The sequence below is a fragment of the Nematostella vectensis genome, chromosome 11 (assembly GCF_932526225.1).
Source record: "Nematostella vectensis chromosome 11, jaNemVect1.1, whole genome shotgun sequence".
Taxonomy (NCBI): domain Eukaryota; kingdom Metazoa; phylum Cnidaria; class Anthozoa; order Actiniaria; family Edwardsiidae; genus Nematostella; species Nematostella vectensis.
Window position 1 is genome coordinate 11737166 of NC_064044.1, and position 22616 is coordinate 11759781.

The 22616-nt window shown below is 38.6% G+C and overlaps 2 protein-coding genes across 2 annotated transcripts in view; one reads left to right on the forward strand and one right to left on the reverse strand.

The window, feature by feature from the left end:
* LOC5518608 (nicotinate phosphoribosyltransferase) overlaps positions 1 to 22616 on the forward strand; it is a 29356-nt gene that overhangs the window by 6428 nt on the left and 312 nt on the right. The window contains exons 6-11 of the mRNA XM_048734371.1: positions 510 to 650; positions 1651 to 1735; positions 18560 to 18640; positions 19526 to 19628; positions 21197 to 21354; positions 21821 to 21928. Coding sequence (XP_048590328.1) covers positions 510 to 650; positions 1651 to 1735; positions 18560 to 18640; positions 19526 to 19628; positions 21197 to 21354; positions 21821 to 21928 — 676 coding nt within the window. The remainder of the gene's footprint in view (positions 1 to 509; positions 651 to 1650; positions 1736 to 18559; positions 18641 to 19525; positions 19629 to 21196; positions 21355 to 21820; positions 21929 to 22616) is intronic.
* LOC116602084 (allatostatin-A receptor-like) lies at positions 2007 to 17540 on the reverse strand. Its single transcript, XM_032363204.2, has 2 exons — positions 17090 to 17540; positions 2007 to 3152 (listed from the first exon to the last, which is right to left on the reverse strand). The coding sequence occupies exon 2, from the start codon at positions 3143 to 3145 to the stop codon at positions 2150 to 2152; it is 996 nt and encodes a 331-aa protein (XP_032219095.2). The 5' UTR covers positions 3146 to 3152; positions 17090 to 17540; the 3' UTR covers positions 2007 to 2149.

A 22616-nucleotide genomic window follows, 5' to 3' on the forward strand; every position in this document is an offset into this window, starting at 1 on the left:
TAAATATTCAAAGCAATTTTTAAAATCTATTCTTAGTGATTTGGCTTCCATGCCTTATTCAAGACCAAGAAGTACTCTCTTTTAAATGTTACACTTGAGCTAGTACTGTAGGTTTTGGGGGAGGGGGATGGCTGAGTGGATAAACCAAAATTGAAGAAGTAAGAAATGAGGTCTTTAATGCCTAGTGCACACTACTGACATAACAACATGGGCACGGGCATGCGCACTTTTTAAAGCCCGACATAACGACATGGACATAATGACATAAAGGAAAAAAAACATGTTTTTTTCTCTTATGTCATTATGTTCATGTCGTTATGTTGGGCTTATGTCAAAATGTCGAACCATTAACACTTGAACATATAACATAAGGGTGCACGCGTCTTTGTCATTATGTGGTTATGTCACTAGTGTGCACTAGGCTTAAGCAATCAGACAAGTCACCAGCCACTTGATTCAATTCTTTAGGGTGACCACTCATTCATGCCACTGTGTTGTTCAAATATTAGGAGTGGCGTTCCCTGCTACTGTGCTGTTGCGTTGGCCCTGAATGACTTTGGTTACCGAGCGTCTGGTATGCGTCTAGACTCAGGTGACCTTGCGTATCTCTCTATAGAAGTCAGGAAGAAGTTGAAAATTGTAGCTGAAAAGTGAGTGTCTTTATCTATTTTCAAAGTTCCTATCTTTTTTTACAGAAAGGTGGATCCAGGGTTAAGCTAAGTTCAAGCGTCGTATTATCCATGAGCCGTATTCAATGCAAATGCATGAAGATGAAAATGAAACAATTGACTCGATTCATTTACATGTATTTGCATTGAATACGGCTCATGGATAATACAACGTTTGAACTTAGCCTTAGAGTTAGAAATGCTGGAGTAAAAAAATGCTTGAGTCGACTCCCAAGTATGGTATGTAAAGCCAGGAATTTTTTTTAAGAAAAGGTTCATTTTCATTTAAAGTTTTAATTTTTTTCTCGTTCTCTGGCGTAATGACCCCAGCAATTTTGTGATAGGCTTGAATTTGCCACCCAAAAAGTCGTTTGATCTCTTAGCACAAGTCCCCTATTTGCTACAGTATACGAGGAGCCACACGTGTCTGTTAAAGCCGCATTGTCACCAGTTTACTTCCGGAGGTCCGACGGAAACCTCAACCGTTAAAAGACAAAAGAATCTGTTAAAATCCGAGATATTAAACAGGCCATCCGCTCTAAATAAGCAATCACATCCTCAAAGAAACTTCCAATAAACACACTGCTTTTAATATTTTGAAATATTTTTCGCGTTTTCCGTTAAAAATCATCGGATATTGTTACGTAATCGACCAGAAGTAAACTGGTGACAATGCGGCTTTAATTCTTTCAGAAAGCATTTATAGCACTATAGTCCCAAATAGGGGTCTTGAGTTTGTGAGGGTTCAGTAGGGGCGTAACCAGTAGGACGGCCTAGGCCCCCCCCCCCTTTTAGCAGCCAAAAATACAGTAAATGTATGAGACAAAATACAGGATGAAATGCCTTGAAAGTTCCTTTTTGGCCCCCTCCTGTTAAAAATCCTGGCTATGCCGCTATTCAGTCCTCTATTTTTCTGAAAGTCTTTTGTACTTCTCAGTGTTTTACTTTCTATCATACTGTACTGCTTTTATGTGGTCTTCAGGCTGGACGCTCCATGGATAGCAAAGAGCCTCATTGTCGCAAGCAATGACATCAATGAAGATACGCTGTTATCACTAAAGCAGCAGGTATGGGTTTTGATATGGTCCAGTTTTTTTCTTTGTCTTTTGTAATACCATCACCATCATAACCGTCATCATTACCATCAGCATCATCATAATGAGAACCACTACCACCATTATTGCCAAAATCATCATTGTTTAGAGTGATGTTCTTGTCTATTATTGATCAATTTTAGTTTTAACTGATAATTTATCCAAATTTATTTTCGTCATTGTCATAGTTTTATTAAAAATATCATCAAAATTTCTATCATCAATTTTTCATTATTGTTATTCCTTTTATTTGTAGCAACGATCTTAGGAATCCGTTTCTTTCTATTTTAATTTATAGTTCCTTTCTTCCCATTTCTTTGTTCCTCTCTTTCTTATTCCTTCCCCTCATCCTTCTCCTATCCATCCGTCAGGATTTTTCTGCACAACTCAGTTTTCCAAAGTCTGTTTTCCACTCAGTTCCCCCACTCTGTCTTCAACGCTTCCATAAAAATTAGGCTCCACCATTACTCTCGTTACATGCCCCACCCTTTCCCCCCACGGGCAGCCCAACAGCTTTCCGATCTCTCGCCGCATCTGGTTGCTATAGAAACTGTATAGTAGAGGGTTGACACCTGCATTGATGGTCACCATAGCAACCGCAGCAGGATAAGCAATGTTTCCCTGTATCAGTTCAGGAGAAAAAGCGGAAATCATAAACACAGTGGACTGCGGAATCCAACAAAACGTGTAGATCACACTAACGGACAAGACCATTTTGGTGGCTCTCTTCCTCTGCAAACGGTCCCGTTCCTCGGTCCGGTGATTTCTTATACTTTGCTTACTAAACCAGAGCGCGTGGACGACTTTGGAATAAAGGATTATCATAGACGCGCTTGGTGCTAGCGAGACGAAAAGGAACGACAGCATAGCGTAGACACGGAACGAGTATTCATAATTCCAGGTCATGGCGCAATAGCCATACCTCTCGTCGTAGTGTTTTGTCCAGAACCCTGGAGAATTCCATGCAAGCGCTACTGTCCAGCAAACAGCCACCATAAGCTTCACTCTCTTCCGCAGAAACCTGGCGCCGTAGCTGTGCGGCTTAGCGACGGCGTAATAGCGTTCAACCGCGATTGCGAGAAGAAACGTCGCGGACGCATAACCGGCCGTCCACGCAAATGTCTCGCCTGTGATGAAGACGCATAAAAGATCGCCCGCCTGGCCGGCAGGGTGTGTGAATGCGTCGTTGAAGACGAAGGAAGGTGCGAAGAAGAGGAGGAGAATGGTGTCGGATAGTGCCAGATTTACGACCAGGTAATTCATGGTACTCCGCATTGACTTGTTGCTCAGGACGACCAGGCAGACCAGGGCATTGCCAAAGGTACCGCACACGATGCCCAGGGTGAAAGCGGTCTTTACGACGATTTCCTCCGTGGAGAGCATGGGTACCCTGTGGAAAGAGTAATATTGAGGCGATCATGGGTACCCTGTGGAAAGAGTAATATTGAGACGATCATGGGTACCCTGTGGAAAGAGTAATATTGAGGCGATCATGGGTACCCTGTGGAAAGAGCAATATTGAGACGATCATGGGTACCCTGTGGAAATATCAATATTGGGCGATCATGAGTATCTACTGTGGAGCCTGTGATGGAGAGCATGTTTCTCTGCAAAGGAAACAAAGCCCGGAACGATTGTTAAAGCCGCATTGTCACCAGTTTACTTCCGGGGGTCCGACGGAAACCTCAACCGTTAAAAGAAAAAAGAATATATTAAAATCCGAGATATTGAACAGGCCATCCGCTCTAAATTATTAATCACATCCTCAAAGAAACTTTCAATAAACACACTGCTTTCAATATTTTGAAATATTTTTCGCGTTTTCCGTTAATAATCATCGGATATTGTTAGGTAATCGACCGGAAGTAAACTGGTGACAATGCGGCTTTAAGAGCTTGCGCATTTTTTTTTTTTTTTTTTGTCTTCTGGGGACGGAATGCGATATTACAAAGCAACAAAACTGGCAAATTGGCAAAATGCAATTACTGTGAAATCTACAAGCGCCAGGAGCGAAGAAATGGTTATCCATTACCTGCTGCTTTCAGTCTGTAACGCTAATGATGTGTCTAGTTCATAAAACTGCCATTAGAAAAATGTCTTTTGACTTTTACGCGGACAACGTTTTTTAAACTCGGTGTTTACATTTCTCAGATGGTTTTACTATTGTCGTAACCTGCATATGGGCTTTAAATAAATGACAAAGCCAGTGCCATTGAATGCGATTCTAGGCTGGGAAAATCTAGCATCCTTGGGGTCTTCTCTCTAAACGTCATTGTTTTCCGTGATCGAGATTTTGTCATTCAGACCGTGATGCAACGCGGGTTACGACACGGTGGATTCAACTCTAAGAGATATGATGAGGTTTTAAACCTGTTAAACCTGTTTTGAAATCGGTCTATAAAAAAATCGGTGTATAAAAATAAGTAAGTTTTACAAAACTATGGCCCTTTTTCTCGTTGCAATCTTTAGATAATTTTCCTCTGATTTTCAGACCATAGTGAAGCTGGCAGGCAACTCAGCAGGCAACTCGGTGAAGTTAGCAGGCAACTCAAATGTGATGATTTGTGTAATATCTCGGCAGGTATTTGGCCGATTGTCACGAAATTTTGACACGATTGTACAAAAAGTACAACAAACATATTCATGCATGTATGATATCAAATATTATTCATCACGTGACTGTGTGACGTTGAACGTTCCAGCAGGCAAGTCGTTACATCACAATTGTCGCGATATCTACGTCCCCTTTTTACCGATAGTCATCAAACTTTAACATAAGTGTACAAATGTAATAACGAAGACAACGCCGTATTAGTTATTCTCATGACGTCATCAATCACGTGACCGTGGGAAAAAACATTTTCTCGAGTTCCTATTGAGAAAACATTACGAAACTTTCGAAATATGACAAATAGCACATGGGATTTTACAATCATGAACTTTTAAAATATGACGTCATCAATCACGTGACCGTGGGAAAAAAAGTCGATATCTAGAGTTCTGACTGAAATAACATTGCAAAACTTTCGAAATACGACAAATTATGTATGTCGTTATTAAAGCCTAACTTTTTTGGAATGTTTTCGTGATTTACTTTTATAAAAACTTTTAGCAGGCAACTTGACAGTACAGCAGGTAACTCGTGATGCACTGGGAATATCGTATTCGTCGTTATTAAAGCTTCACTTTTTTGGCATTTGTACGTGATTAACTCGAATAGAAACATATACTGGAAATATCGTATTCGTCGTTGTTAAATGTTCACTTTTGGCACTTGCACGTGATTTACACATCTTAACCTGCACTGTAATTCCTACCGTTTCTCTGCCGTATCTACGCGTATTATTTTCGCTCGATATGGGCCATCGCTTAAGCTCATCGATTATCAGTCACTAACCTAGAGCGCGAATCCTAACAAACTCTCTCTCTACACGACACAATATAAAAACCCATACTCAAGGAGCCAACTGTCCAATACTTATATAACCACTATCTATCTTCTATTTGCCATCATTGATTTGTCCCCTGCACGCTTTCAGATATTATTCCTCACCGGTCTTGTTATTGACTTGATTTTTCACAAGCTCACATTACACTCACAGGAAATTATCAACAGGTAATTATCACCCTCGTTCAAAGGTCAAATACACTGTTCTGCCCTAACTCCAAGCCCGTTTTCTACATTTCATTTATAGCCACAACTCTTAACTAACATCCCCAATGCAATACACCATATATAATAGCCATAATTGCACACTTTAACCCACACACTAACGTCTATCACCATACATTTTATAACCCCACACAGCCGCCTCGGTACGAATACCAGATTTAAATGTTCACTTTTTGGCATTTGTACGTAATTTACTCGAACAAAAACATATAACAGGCAACTCGACAGTACAGCAGGTAACTCGTTATACACTGGGAATATTGTATTCGTTGATGTTACAGCTTCACTTTTTGGCATTTATACGTGAAAAACATATAGCAGGCAACTCAATAGTACAGCAGCTAACTCGTTATGCGCTGGGAATATCGTATTCGTCGTCATTCAAGCTTCACTTTTTTGGAATTTGTACGTGATTTACTTTAATAAAAACATATAGCAGGCAACTCGACAGTACAGCAGGTAACTCGTTATGCGCTGGGAATATCGTATTCGTCGTTGTTAAATGTCCACTTTTTGGTATTTATACGTGATTTACTTTAATAAAAACATATAGCAGGCAACTCGACAAGCAGGTAACTCGTTATGCGCTGGGAATATCGTATTCGTCGTCATTCAAGCTTCACTTTTTTGGAATTTGTACGTGATTTACTTAAATAAAAACATATAGCAGGCAACTCGACAGTACAGCAGGTAACTCGTTATGCGCTGGGAATATCGTATTCGTCGTCATTCAAGCTACACTTTTTTGGAATATGTACGTGATTTACTTTAATAAAAACATATAGCAGGCAACTCGACAGTACAGCAGGTAACTCGTTATGCACTGGGAATATCGTATTCGTCGTTATTGAAGCTTCACTTTTTCGTATTTGTACATGATTTACTTTAATAAAAACATATAGCAGGCAACTCGACAGTACAGCAGGTAACTCGTTATGCACTGGGAATATCGTATTCGTCGTCATTCAAGCTTCACTTTTTTGGAATTTGTACGTGATTTACTTTAATAAAAACATATAGCAGGCAACTCGACAGTACAGCAGGTAACTCGTTATGCGCTTTGAATATCGTATCCGTCGTTATTGGAGCTTCATTTTTTCGTATTTGTACATGATTTACTTTAATAAAAACATATAGCAGGCAACTCGACAGTACAGCAGGTAACTCGTTATGCGCTGGGAATATCGTATTCGTCGTCATTCAAACTTCACTTTTTTGGAATTTGTACGTGATTTACTTTAATAAAAACATATAGCAGGCAACTTGACAGTACAGCAGGTAACTCGTTATGCACTGGTAATATTGTATTCTCCGTTGTTTAAGCTTCACTTTTTAGGCAGTTGTAAGTGATTTACTCTAATAAAAACATATAGCAGGCAACTCGACAGTACAGCAGGTAACTCGTTATGCGCTTTGAATATCGTATTCGTCGTTGTTAAATGTTCACTTTTTGGTATTTATACGTGATTTACTTTAATAAAAACATATAGCAGGCAACTCGACAGTACAGCAGGTAACTCGTTATGCGCTGGCAATATCGTATTCGTCGTTGTTAAATGTTCACTTTTTGGTATTTGTACATGATTTACTTTAACAAAAACATATAGCAGGCAACTCGACAGTACAGCAGGTAACTCGTTATGCACTGGGAATATCGTATTCGTCGTTGTTAAATGTTCACTTTTTAGTATTTATACGTGATTTACTTTAATAAAAACATATAGCAGGCAACTCTACAGTACAGCAGGTAGCTCGTTATGCGCTGGGAATATCGTATTCGTCGTCATTCAAGCTTCACTTTTTTGGAATTTGTACGTGATTTACTTTAATAAAAACATATAGCAGGCAACTCGACAGTACAGCAGGTAACTCGTTATGCGCTGGGAATATCGTATTCGTCGTTATTGAAGCTTCACTTTTTCGTATTTGTACGTGATTTACTTTAATAAAAACATATAGCAGGCAACTCGACAGTACAGCAGGTAACTCGTTATGCGCTGGGGATATCGTATTCGTCGTCATTCAAGCTTCATTTTTTCGTATTTGTACATGATTTACTTTAATAAAAACATATAGCAGGCAACTCGACAGTACAGCAGGTAACTCGTTATGCGCTGGGAATATCGTATTCGTCGTTGTTAAATGTTCACTTTTTAGTATTTATACGTGATTTACTTTAATAAAAACATATAGCAGGCAACTCGACAGTACAGCAGGTAACTCGTTATGCGCTGGGAATATCGTATTCGTCGTTATTGAAGCTTCACTTTTTCGTATTTGTACATGATTTACTTTAATAAAAACATATAGCAGGCAACTCTACAGTACAGCAGGTAACTCGTTATGCACTTGGAATATCGTATTCGTCGTCATTCAAGCTTCACTTTTTTGGAATTTGTACGTGATTTACTTTAATAAAAACATATAGCAGGCAACTCGACAGTACAGCAGGTAACTCGTTATGCACTGGGAATATTGTATTCGTCGTTGTTAAATGTTTACTTTTTAGTATTTATACGTGATTTACTTTAATAAAAACATATAGCAGGCAACTCTACAGTACAGCAGGTAACTCGTTATGCGCTGGGAATATCGTATTCGTCGTTATTCAAGCTTCACTTTTTTGGAATTTGTACGTGACTTACTTTAATAACAACATATAGCATTCAACTCGACAGTACAGCAGGTAACACGTTATGCACTTGGAATATTAGGCTTTGATAGTTTTTCTGGCACGAAAACCCCGAAAACACGAAGTTCTCATACCATGGCCGCCATCAGGGCCAGGGGGAGAGGGAGGGTGAGGAAAATGCGCGCACTTTCTCTCTCCCTCCCCCTGCCGAGCGCGTTATTCAAGGTGGCGGCCGTGGGGTTTTCGTGCCAGAAAAACTATCAAAGCCTACAAGTAGGCTAGTCTCTGACCAATCGGGTACGTCGCTTCATTGCTCTGTATTTTGTGATTATTATTATTATTTGGCACGGATGTTATTATGGCAATTTTGTCTGCTCTGAAATAGGAACTTTCTACTAAAAGTTTTAATTTATAATGATTGACATTTCTGACGCCTCGCCCAATGCGTAATCCGCCGCATGGTTTCGGTGCTTTGCTATTTGATGCAATCTACTTGCTATTGCATGCAATCTACCGACTACTTCGTTGGCTTCCACATCGTAAATCGCGAACTCTACCACACACTTTTAATTCATCTCTTCTTTGCGAGTACTCATGATGTCGAAGCTTAGAGGCCCACCTTCAAAGGTAAGGATTATTTTAAACTGTAAACTGTACTATGTCCGCTATATCTACTAATGTTAAAATTGTGCAAATACAATAGAAAGAAAGCTATAGCAAAAACGAGTTACCTGCTGTACTGTCGAGTTGCCTGCTATATGTTTTTATTAAAGTAAATCACGTACAAATTCCAAAAAAGTGAAGCTTGAATGACGACGAATACGATATTCCCAGTGCATAACGAGTTACCTGCTGTACTGTCGAGTTGCCTGCTATATGTATTTATTAAAGTAAATCATGTACAAATACTAAAAAGTGAACATTTAACAACGACGAATACGATATTCCCAGCGCATAACGAGTTACCTGCTGTACTGTAGAGTTGCCTGCTATATGTTTTTATTAAAGTAAATCACGTATAAATACTAAAAAGTGAACATTTAACAACGACGAATACGGTATTCCCAGTGCATAACGAGTTACCTGCTGTACTGTCGAGTTGCCTGCTATATGTTTTTATTAAAGTAAATCATGTACAAATACCAAAAAGTGAACATTTAACAACGACGAATACGATATTCCCAGCGCATAACGAGTTACCTGCTGTTCTGTCGAGTTGCCTGCTATATGTTTTTATTAAAGTAAATCACGTATAAATACCAAAAAGTGAACATTTAACAACGACGAATACGATATTCAAAGCGCATAACGAGTTACCTGCTGTACTGTCGAGTTGCCTGCTATATGTTTTTATTAGAGTAAATCACTTACAACTGCCTAAAAAGTGAAGCTTACACAACGGAGAATACAATATTACCAGTGCATAACGAGTTACCTGCTGTACTGTCAAGTTGCCTGCTATATGTTTTTATTAAAGTAAATCACGTACAAATTCCAAAAAAGTGCAGCTTGAATGACGACGAATACGATATTCCCAGTGCATAACGAGTTACCTGCTGTAATGTCGAGTTGCCTGCTATATGTTTTTATTAAAGTAAATCATGTACAAATACCAAAAAGTGAACATTTAACAACGACGAATACGATATTCCCAGCGCATAACGAGTTACCTGCTGTACTGTCGAGTTGCCTGCTATATGTTTTTATTAAAGTAAATCACGTATAAATACCAAAAAGTGAACATTAATAACAACGAATACGATATTCCAAGCGCATAACGAGTTACCTGCTGTACTGTCGAGTTTTCCTGCTATATGTTTTTATTAAAGTGAATCACGTATAAATAACAAAAAGTGAACATTTAACAACGACGAATACGATATTCAAAGCGCATAACGAGTTACCTGCTGTACTGTCGAGTTGCCTGCTATATGTTTTTATTAAAGTGAATCACGTACAAATTCCAAAAAAGTGAAGCTTGAATGACGACGAATACGATATTCCCAGTGCATAACGAGTTACCTGCTGTACTGTCGAGTTGTCTGCTATATGTTTTTATTAAAGTAAATCACGTACAAATTCCAAAAAAGTGAAGCTTGAATGACGACGAATACGATATTCCCAGCGCATAACGAGTTACCTGCTTGTCGAGTTGCCTGCTATATGTTTTTATTAAAGTAAATCACGTATAAATACCAAAAAGTGAACATTTAACAACGACGAATACAATATTCCCAGCGCATAACGAGTTACCTGCTGTACTGTAGAGTTGCCTGCTATATGTTTTTATTAAAGTAAATCACGTATAAATACTAAAAAAGTGAACATTTAACAACAACGAATACGGTATTCCCAGTGCATAACGAGTTACCTGCTGTACTGTCGAGTTGCCTGCTATATGTTTTTATTAAAGTAAATCATGTACAAATACCGAAAAGTGAACATTTAACAACGACGAATACGATATTCCCAGCGCATAACGAGTTACCTGCTGTACTGTAGAGTTGCCTGCTATATGTTTTTATTAAAGTAAATCACGTATAAATACTAAAAAAGTGAACATTTAACAACGACGAATACGATATTCCCAGTGCATAACGAGTTACCTGCTGTACTGTCGAGTTGCCTGCTATATGTTTTTATTAAAGTAAATCACGTACAAATTCCAAAAAAGTGAAGCTTGAATGACGACGAATTCGATATTCCCAGCGCATAACGAGTTACCTGCTTGTCGAGTTGCCTGCTATATGTTTTTATTAAAGTAAATCACGTATAAATACCAAAAAGTGAACATTTAACAACGACGAATACAATATTCCCAGCGCATAACGAGTTACCTGCTGTACTGTAGAGTTGCCTGCTATATGTTTTTATTAAAGTAAATCACGTATAAATACTAAAAAAGTGAACATTTAACAACGACGAATACGATATTCCCAGTGCATAACGAGTTACCTGCTGTACTGTCGAGTTGCCTGCTATATGTTTTTATTAAAGTAAATCATGTACAAATACCAAAAAGTGAACATTTAACAACGACGAATACGATATTCCCAGCGCATAACGAGTTACCTGCTGTACTGTCGAGTTGCCTGCTATATGTTTTTATTAAAGTAAATCACGTATAAATACCAAAAAGTGAACATTTACAACAACGAATACGATATTCCAAGCGCATAACGAGTTACCTGCTGTACTGTAGAGTTGCCTGCTATATGTTTTTATTAAAGTAAATCACGTATAAATACTAAAAAGTGAACATTTAACAACGACGAATACGGTATTCCCAGTGCATAACGAGTTACCTGCTGTACTGTCGAGTTGCCTGCTATATGTTTTTATTAAAGTAAATCATGTACAAATACCAAAAAGTGAACATTTAACAACGACGAATACGATATTCCCAGCGCATAACGAGTTACCTGCTGTACTGTCGAGTTGCCTGCTATATGTTTTTATTAAAGTAAATCATGTACAAATACCAAAAAGTGAACATTTAACAACGACGAATACGATATTCAAAGCGCATAACGAGTTACCTGCTGTACTGTCGAGTTGCCTGCTATATGTTTTTATTAAAGTAAATCACGTACAAATTCCAAAAAAGTGAAGCTTGAATGACGACGAATACGATATTCCCAGCGCATAACGAGTTACCTGCTTGTCGAGTTGCCTGCTATATGTTTTTATTAAAGTAAATCACGTATAAATACCAAAAAGTGAACATTTAACAACGACGAATACAATATTCCCAGCGCATAACGAGTTACCTGCTGTACTGTAGAGTTGCCTGCTATATGTTTTTATTAAAGTAAATCACGTATAAATACTAAAAAGTGAACATTTAACAACGACGAATACGATATTCCCAGTGCATAACGAGTTACCTGCTGTACTGTCGAGTTGCCTGCTATATGTTTTTATTAAAGTAAATCATGTACAAATACCAAAAAGTGAACATTTAACAACGACGAATACGATATTCCCAGCGCATAACGAGTTACCTGCTGTACTGTCGAGTTGCCTGCTATATGTTTTTATTAAAGTAAATCACGTATAAATACCAAAAAGTGAACATTTACAACAACGAATACGATATTCCAAGCGCATAACGAGTTACCTGCTGTACTGTCGAGTTGCCTGCTATATGTTTTTATTAAAGTGAATCACGTATAAATACCAAAAAGTGAACATTTAACAACGACGAATACGATATTCAAAGCGCATAACGAGTTACCTGTTGTACTGTCGAGTTGCGTGTTATATGTTTTTATTAAAGTGCATCACGTACAAATTCCAAAAAAGTGAAGCTTGAATGACGACGAATACGATATTCCCAGTGCATAACGAGTTACCTGCTGTACTGTCGAGTTGCCTGCTATATGTTTTTATTAAAGTAAATCATGTACAAATACGAAAAAGTGAAGCTTGAATGACGACGAATACGATATTCCCAGTGCATAACGAGTTACCTGCTGTACTGTCGAGTTGCCTGCTATATGTTTTTATTAAAGTAAATCATGTACAAATACGAAAAAGTGAAGCTTGAATGACGACGAATACGATATTCCCAGTGCATAACGAGTTACCTGCTGTACTGTAGAGTTGCCTGCTATATGTTTTCATTAAAGTAAATCACGTATAAATACTAAAAAGTGAACATTTAACAACGACGAATACGATATTCCCAGTGCATAACGAGTTACCTGCTGTACTGTCGAGTTGCCTGCTATATGTTTTTATTAAAGTAAATCATGTAAAAATACGAAAAAGTGAAGCTTGAATGACGACGAATACGATATTCCAAGCGCATAACGAGTTACCTGCTGTACTGCCGAGTTGCCTGCTCTATGTTTTTATTGAAATAAATCACGTATAATTACCAAAAAGTGAACATTTAACAACAACGAATACGATATTCAAAGCGCATAACGAGTTACCTGCTGTACTGTCGAGTTGCCTGCTATATGTTTTTATTAAAGTAAATCACGTACAAATTCCAAAAAAGTGAAGCTTGAATGACGACGAATACGATATTCAAAGCGCATAACGAGTTACCTGCTGTACTGTCGAGTTGCCTGCTATATGTTTTTATTAAAGTAAATCATGTACAAATACGAAAAAGTGAAGCTTCAATAACGACGAATACGATATTCCCAGTGCATAACGAGTTACTTGCTGTACTGTCGAGTTGCCTGCTATATGTTTTTATTAAAGTAAATCACGTACAAATTCCAAAAAAGTGAAGCTTGAATGACGACGAATACGATATTCCCAGCGCATAACGAGTTACCTGCTTGTCGAGTTGCCTGCTATATGTTTTTATTAAAGTAAATCACGTATAAATACCAAAAAGTGAACATTTAACAACGTCGAATACGATATTCCCAGCGCATAACGAGTTACCTGCTGTACTGTCGAGTTGCCTGCTATATGTTTTTATTAAAGTAAATCACGTATAAATACCAAAAAGTGAACATTTAACAACGACGAATACGATATTCAAAGCGCATAACGAGCTACCTGCTGTACTGTCGAGTTGCCTGCTATATGTTTTTATTAGAGTAAATCACTTACAACTGCCTAAAAAGTGAAGCTTAAACAACGGAGAATACAATATTACCAGTGCATAACGAGTTACCTGCTGTACTGTCAAGTTGCCTGCTATATGTTTTTATTAAAGTAAATCACGTACAAATTCCAAAAAAGTGAAGCTTGAATGACGACGAATACGATATTCCTAGCGCATAACGAGTTACCTGCTGTACTGTCGGGTTGCCTGCTATATGTTTTTATTAAAGTAAATCATGTACAAATACGAAAAAGTGAAGCTCCAATAACGACGGATACGATATTCAAAGCGCATAACGAGTTACCTGCTGTACTGTCGAGTTGCCTGCTATATGTTTTTATTAAAGTAAATCACGTACAAATTCCAAAAAAGTGAAGCTTGAATGACGACGAATACGATATTCCCAGTGCATAACGAGTTACCTGCTGTACTGTCGAGTTGCCTGCTATATGTTTTTATTAAAGTAAATTACGTACAAATTCCAAAAAAGTGAAGCTTGAATGACGACGAATACGATATTCCCAGCGCATAACGAGTTAGCTGCTGTACTATTGAGTTGCCTGCTATATGTTTTTATTAAAGTAAATCACGTATAAATGCCAAAAAGTGAAGCTGTAACAACAACGAATACAATATTCCCAGTGTATAACGAGTTACCTGCTGTACTGTCGAGTTGCCTGTTATATGTTTTTGTTCGAGTAAATTACGTACAAATGCCAAAAAGTGAACATTTAAATCTGGTATTCGTACCGAGGCGGCTGTGTGGGGTTATAAAATGTATGGTGATAGACGTTAGTGTGTGGGTTAAAGTGTGCAATTATGGCTATTATATATGGTGTATTGCATTGGGGATTTTAGTTAAGAGTTGTGCCTATAAATGAAATGTAGAAAACGGGCTTGGAGTTAGCGCAGAACAGTGTATTTGACCTTGGAACGAGGGTGATAATTACCTGTTGATAATTTCCTGTGAGTGTAATGTGAGCTTGTGAAAAATCAAGTCAATAACAAGACCGGTGAGGAATAATATCTGAAAGCGTGCAGATAGGGTACAAATCAATGATGGCAAATAGAAGATAGATAGTGGTTATATAAGTATTGGACAGTTGGCTCCTTGAGTATGGGTTTTTATATTGTGTCGTGTAGAGAGAGAGTTTGTTAGGATTCGCGCTCTAGGTTAGTGACTGATAATCGATGAGCTTAAGCGATGGCCCATATCGAGCGAAAATAATACGCGTAGATACGGCAGAGAAACGGTAGGAATTACAGTGCAGGTTAAGATGTGTAAATCACGTGCAAGTGCCAAAAGTGAACATTTAACAACGACGAATACGATATTTCCAGTATATGTTTCTATTCGAGTTAATCACTTACAAATGCCAAAAAAGTGAAGCTTTAATAACGACGAATACGATATTCCCAGTGCATCACGAGTTACCTGCTGTACTGTCAAGTTGCCTGCTATATGTTTTTATAAAAGTAAATCACGAAAACATTCCAAAAGTTAGGCTTTAATAAAGACATACATAATTTGTCGTACTTCGATTTCACTGTTATTTCAGTCAGAACTCTAGATATCGATTTTTTTCCCACGGTCACGTGATTGATGGCGTCATATTTTAAAAGTTCCTGATTGTAAAATCCCATGTGCTATTTGTCATATTTCGAAAGTTTCGTAATGTTTTCTCAATAGGAACTCGAGAAAATGTTTTTTCCCACGGTCACGTGATTGATGACGTCATGAGAATAACTAATAAGGCGTTGTCTTCGTTATTACATTTGTACACTTAGGTTAAAGTTTGATGACTATCGGTGAAAATGGGACGTAGATATTGCGACAATTGTGATGTAACGACTTGCCTGCTGGAACATTCAACGTCACACAGTCACGTGATTAATAATATTTGATATCATACATGCATGAATATGTTTGTTGTACTTTTTGTACAATCGTGTCAAAATTTCGTGACAATCGGCCATATACCTGCCGAGATATTACACAAATCATCACATTTGAGTTGCCTGCTAACTTCACCGAGTTGCCTGCTGAGTTGCCTGCCAGCTTCACTATGGTGATTTTCAGTGCAAGAAAAATTACTTCACGGTGAAAAGCCGATATCATTTGAGAAATCCCTGACTTATCTAAAACTAACTTTTTGCCTTCTTAATGATATTAAATTTCTTTCCGGTTCTTACTGTCTGTCCCAATGTCTTACGTGTTCCGTAAAATTATCCCTTGTATTACTCCACGCCGGGTATAATTACTTATGCCATACGAATTTGTATCAATAATCTTTACTTAGGCTATTGTTTTGAGTGAAAACTCCATTGGTAATTACTTGTGTTCTAAATATTTAAAATAAAATCCATCGTTCAGATACAAGTGTTAATGAAAGGTAGCGGAAGATAGTTAAAAATAATAATTAAAAAGAAAAAAGAAAAGAAAGAACTTGGCGCTTGTTAAACTTGCATCCTGAAAACTAATTTCACAACAAAATGAAATGTCCTGTTTGCTACCAATGATTAGAGTGATCTCGACTCAGCGTTACCAGCATTTTAATGAAAAGGTTTTTTTTAGGAAAAGACCTTTAAGTTTGACGCTTTTATTATAAGGATATAAACAACCAGCCAAGTTCAATCTTACTCTTTGTAATTCCATTCATTCGAAATTGAATTGCAACAACGCTGTGTTGCTTTGAAGAAAAGTAATCGTTCCTTGTGTCACAAATACAGCAAACATGAATAACTAGCTTCCTTTATGTGTTTTTGGTCTCATGTAGGATCTCATTACTTTAATTTTGTTTACAACAAAAAGTCACCTTGATGTAGATAATTTCTTTTTTCAAACATCGTCTTGAAATAGAAATAGATTAGACACCCCAAAAGAACTAGAAATTAACACAGGAGTCTATTTTTAGCTTAGACCGATTCGAGCCTTCGGCTCAACAAACTGAGAAGAAATTTCGATAATTTTAAGGGACTGTGCTTTTATATGACGAAACCAAAAAACTCGGACCCCCCAACTATACCACCTGTCTTATTTAAAAATGCTAACTTTTCTTTCATCCACAATACGCAAAGGCGTGGACCTACGATATTCACCAGAACACAGCTTGCGATTGGCAAATGGCAGTTTTAAGGCCAACCACTGCTTATAGGTATAAGCAAGTAAGAATAAAGATGATAATTAATATAATCACAAAAATTACCCACATTTTCCTACACTCAGTAGGAAAAATACCATGGAAAGGGTTCCATGGTATTTTTTGATAGGAGAACTGCCATTTGACAATCGCCATTTGCCGTTTGCACTGACAACGCTATTTGAAATAGGTGTATATCTCTTCGGCATCGTCTTCTACACGGTGTCTTTTCTCTACTGATGCCTCACTCTATGTAGTGCGGGCTTGGCCAAACGTTTGTCCCACAAATTCTATGACCCCTTTAACTTACCTCGTTAAACAGACACGACCATCTAGGTACCAGTTCGTTCTTTTGCATGTGGGAGTAGCAAATGAAGCCCTTGTTTTGTCGAGTCTATCTCGACTCAAGCGCGCGCTGTCTCCCTATCTCCGCCCTATCTATGGTTTTGATATTCCCGGCTAAAAAGGCATCTAGATCTACCTTATTGAAGTTTCTTGTTCCTCTTTTTATGTGTCTCTCGAACAATCTACCATGAGACTAGGCAAAACTCTCGTTACGACATGTTCCTCTTAAGTACATCACGCGCTGTGTACACTAGGACAACGGAGTCGTTTCACTTTACTCCACGCTCTAAATAGAAGTCTTTCCTTTACCCTCGCCGCCCTGACTAACACACATTTATCACGCGTAATTAGCACGTTCACGCTTGCGGAATTGTTTGACTGCGTGCTGCTTTTAGCGTGTTTTCTACAAATGATCCCTTTAGGGTTACAAACAATTACACACCTCGCTGTTTCAATTGAAAAGGGCAATAAAGTGTTGAGAGCAATATGCTTTTTGCGTGCGCACGTCTGATTTTATGTTTCCAGACTCAATAGACAAAAAAAAACACACGAAATTCCCAACCCCCGATTTTCACCTTTAAAAATGCGTAATTATAAAAAGTTTGATGGAAATAAAAAACATATTTTTTACCCCTCGGAAATCAGGTCTTTAAAAAGACTGAGGGGTGTTTTTATTATCCTTGCCAAGGGTAATAAAGTTTTGATTCACCTTGCGCGCGCCTTTGCTGATACTATACACTATGTGATAAAAAGTCCTGATAATGAGAAGAAAGATTTCGAGATTCGATGGGTGCTCGTATAGGCCTTGTGTAAACGTTTTATAATTACGTCATTACGTTTTTCTTAATCAAAAATCCTTCCGTGACCTTGCTAAAAGCCGAAGGTAATATCTCCTTATCATTATTACCTGAATTGCTCATGATGTTTGCCGTCGTTAAGGAAGTCTTGTTTATTAAGTAGTTATGGTCGCGACTACAGCCTCCAACTTCCACATCCGACTTTTAGCATCTCTGTATTTACGCCTTTGATCCTTTCCATCACTTTTATAGTTATTGATATCATTTAATTCTCCTTGTTTGATGGAAACGTAAGAAAACATGTTTCTGAACAACGGACGGCGACCGGAAATTTAGCGTTTTTGGTCTGCAGAGTTTTTGCTCCAACCCAATGTAAGGAAACATTTTTTCTGTTATACCACGCAGTCTTACATATCGAACCTGCTAGCGATGCGATAGCGTGAAACACAAAACTCTACTTTTGGTCGCTGTCCTTAGCCCAGAAACGTGTTTAAGTTCCCTAATGTGTCATAAACGCGTCAACCGAAACTAACATTTGTTTACTTTAACAAATCTGCGTTATCTGCGTAATCGGAAAAAGAACGCAAATCCAAACAAGCGTGCTTCAAATCGTGTGAGATTTATTTGTTTCGTCTCAGGGCCACTCGATAGACGCGTTTGGGATTGGGACCCACTTGGTCACGTGTCAGAAGCAGCCAGCGTTGGGATGCGTCTTCAAGGTGAGTAGTCTCGTGCTCTTCATTATAGGCACGCGGCAGTGGATGTTGTTTCCCCCTAGATGCGTGATATGTACCTAGCAGTTAATGTTGTTTTTCTCTTAGATGGGTGATATCCACTTGGCAGTTCGTGTTTTTTTTTCTCTGGAGGCACGCGGCAGTGGTTGTATTTTCCCCCTAGATGCGTGATATGCACGTGACAGGTGGTGTTGTTTTCCCCTAGATGCGTGATTTCCCCGTGGCAGTTAGTCTTTTTTTCTCTGGAGGCACGCGGCAGTCAGTGTTGTTTTCCCTTAGATGCGTGATATGCACGTGGCAGTTGGTGTTTTTATCTCTAGAGGCACGTGCATGCGGAGTCGGCATTATGAAAACGGGGGTAGAGAACGATCTCGAGTGAGGAACTTTACCTTCGATTTGTTAGCGAGGGCTATACCCGATTACATAGTTGAAAAATAAAGTGCCGACACATTTTTAAACGAGTCTAAAATGACCCGAACAACTCAAATCGCAGAAAGAGTTGACGTGCTTGTATAGCGCCGCAGACGTTTCGCCAGAGTCTGTGTTTTCCCGCAGAGTCTCTGTTTTCCTGCTTCGATTCGCGGCCGTTATTTATTATTTTTTTTATCCAGCCGGGCGCGAGCTTGGATTAAGATGGATTCGCCCCTGTTGAGCACGAAAACGATGCTCTGGGCATGTCAGATATTGTTTGCAGCCGTCTTTGCTACCTACTTTTAATTTGTTTTATAATAAAGCTTTAAGGAAACATTCGGTAAAAACCAAATGGTAATTTGGTAAAAAAAAAAAGAAAAATAACAAGGATTATATAAAGACGGCCGAAAACAAGCGCCAAGCTATTGGCTAAAATAATGTGATTTTCTACGTTCACAGCTTGTCGAGCTTAATAAACGCGCCTGCATGAAGCTGAGTCAAGACATCGAGAAGATCACGATTCCGAGCAAGAAGGTCGTCTACAGGCTCTACGGCGCTGATGGTATGCCCGCACTTACCCACGCACAAGAATATACAGTTGATCTTTTAAAAGTTGCCCACCAAACATTCATTTTAAAGCCGCATTGTCACCAGTTTACTTCCGGTCGATTACCTAACAAAATCCAATGATTTTTAACGGAAAACGCAAAAAATATTTAAAAATATTGAAAGCAGTGTGTCTATTGGAAGTTTCTTTGACGATGTGATTGATAATTTAGAGCGGATGGCCTGTTAAATATTTCGGATTCTAATAGATTCTTTTGTCTTTTAACGGTTGAGGTTTCCGTCGGACCTCCGGGAGTAAACTGGTGACAATGCGACTTTAAATCAATATAAAAAAAGGCCAGTCACGCCGCCATTTTACGCTCCCGCTCAATGACGAGTCACAAAAAGCATCCATTCCCATCGGCTAATTGAAACAAATAATTGAGCAATTTTCAATCAAATGTCATTGATAAAGTATCACTCTTCCATTTTGGGTGGTTATTTTGGATTTTACTTGCAAATAAACCGTTGTATTTTCAATTATAAACACAAACGAAGGAGAAGGTGACCGACATTCTTTAAAGCAACTTAACCACCCCGTGGGTCATTTTTGGGGTATGATAGAAAACTTGCCGTAGAATACGAATATCGAGGTCTTATTGTTCGGCCTAAAAGTTGCAATTTTACTTCCGGTTGAATATACGGCGGAAGTGAATTAACCCTTAAGGTTTTAACACTTATTTTGTGGCTTTTGCCCTTGAATAAAACGATCTTCTCATTTCGCAAAAAGTCTAAGCAGTCAATTGGAACATGACAACTCGATAGACCTTTTCAAGATCAACTGTATTTCGATTACTAAACCAACCACAGAGAACGTAATATAGGCATGTAGCAAAGGAAGTTGGCCTTCATCGTGTCATTCATAGCAGCCATAGTTATGTTGTACCAACATCATAAATACCACCTCCACCATAACCACAAAATAAGTAAAGTCAACGTTATGATCCTTATCATTAGAGAAAACGGCTGAAATATCATTGCATTTCTTCATGTTGATTTTCAATTGTTCCCCTGTCGTTCCGTTTGTGCTACCGCCGTATTTGCTTAAACTCACTATCATCAACACCATCACCATCATTCAACTCACGTAATGAAACCGACTGTCATCATCGTCATCATTACCGCCAGCGTCATCACCATCGACTGTCATAATCATCAACATCATCTTTATCATCATCATCGTCTTTCTTCTTCTTCTTATTCTTTATCATTATTGTCTTCATCATCATCATCACTAATACCACCAGCATCACCCATTTCATCATCATCAGCATCATCATCATTATCTTCTTCTTCTTCTTCATCATCTTCTTGATCATCATCATCATCGCTACTACCAGCACCATCGACTTTCTATCATCGTCATCCTCATCATCTTCTTCTTATTCTTTATCATCATCATTATCGTCTTCATCATCATCATCATCACTACTTTCGTCAGCAGCACCATCACCACTGACTGTCACCATTATCATTATCATCATCCTCATCATCCTCATCGGATCCATGTTATTTCTGTGGTAGGGTCACCCCTGCTCGACCTGCTGCAGCGCACTGACGAGGCTGTCCCTGCTTTGGGCGGGAGAGTTCTGTGCAGGCACGCCTTTGACGAGGGCAAACGAGCATACGTCTTACCATCCAAGGTCGAGACACTACTTAGACCGTACTGGAAAGACAGCAAGGTATTCTGTGAAATACTGTAGACAGACGCGTAGCTTGTGGTAGCAATGGCAAGTAGGTCTAACCAAGGTCACAAGACCACTTTTAGATAATATTGGAAAGACAGATTAGGTAGAAAAGTTATAATAGGCGAGTAGCTTGGAAAGTGGAGCGAGTATATGTGTTACCATAGACATCTAAAAGGTAAGGTATTTATTCTTGGATTGGCGGCTTTTGCCTTTACCAGTAAAGCACCATCCTAGCACTCGATAACTGCATATTTCCAAATTAGGCCTGACTCTTTAAAATACCAACAAACGGCCCACTCATACAGTACGCCTCGCTTATTTCCCCTATTGACTGAAGGCGTAGATTCCCTAGCACAGTGTCCCCGTGTGCGAGCCTGATCGTAATCGGAAACGTTAAGTTTCAGTCCATGCCTTCTATTGCTTTGATGCCTTGTAATTCTTAAACCTTTGTTCTTTACAGATCTGTCAGTCATTACCGACATTAAAAGAAATACAAACAAACTTGCGTGAGGACCTGCAGCGTCTTAGACCTGATCACATTCGACCGCTGAATCCGACTCCGTATAAGGTGACTAACTCACAACACAGATCCATGCTTTGATTTAAGGCTGATTAAGACACCTCGAATTTTTTTTTTTTGCTTGAGGAACCACTGTAATTGGCTTAGTGCTGTTGTGGTGACCCTGCCTTGCAGGCAAAACTGATAAAATAAAATAAATAAATACCTTTACAACTCTAGTAATAGAGTGTTAATCAGCCTACGACTCTGCTAGGATGTTCTACTACGAAAGTCGTAGTGTGTAAATTCAGGGCTAGGACATTTCGTAGACAGGTCGCATACTAGCATGATTTTTTTGACTCTGTTAAACTTATAAATTCCCACCCAGTTTAACTCCCGTACAAGGATTTGCTAAAGGGGTGGGGGACGATTCTTTAATACGAAATTGCCCCCTTTTGTTGGCTAAAAGGGCTCCTGAAATCCTTGTTTGTCCATCTTTCCATATACGTGTGAAACAATGCTCCTTATACCCGACATCATGTAATGCAACGCCTCTTGCTTCTTACCAGGCGCTGATCCAGACTTATTAGTACGTTAAAGAAGGCCATTTCATGCTCCCGCTCAATGCCGAGTCACACAAAACATTTGTTGAATCTCTAGGAAGAATATCCGACAAGCCCTAAACTATAGAAAACTCTTGCAATTGAAATTATGAAAAACGAGCAGTACCAATACCATAGATCCTACAAAACACTGT

Excerpts from the sequence above, each read along its gene's own strand:
- LOC116602084 (XM_032363204.2), bottom strand. The coding sequence starts at position 3,145 with ATGCTCTCCACGGAGGAAATCGTCGTAAAGACCGCTTTCACCCTGGGC.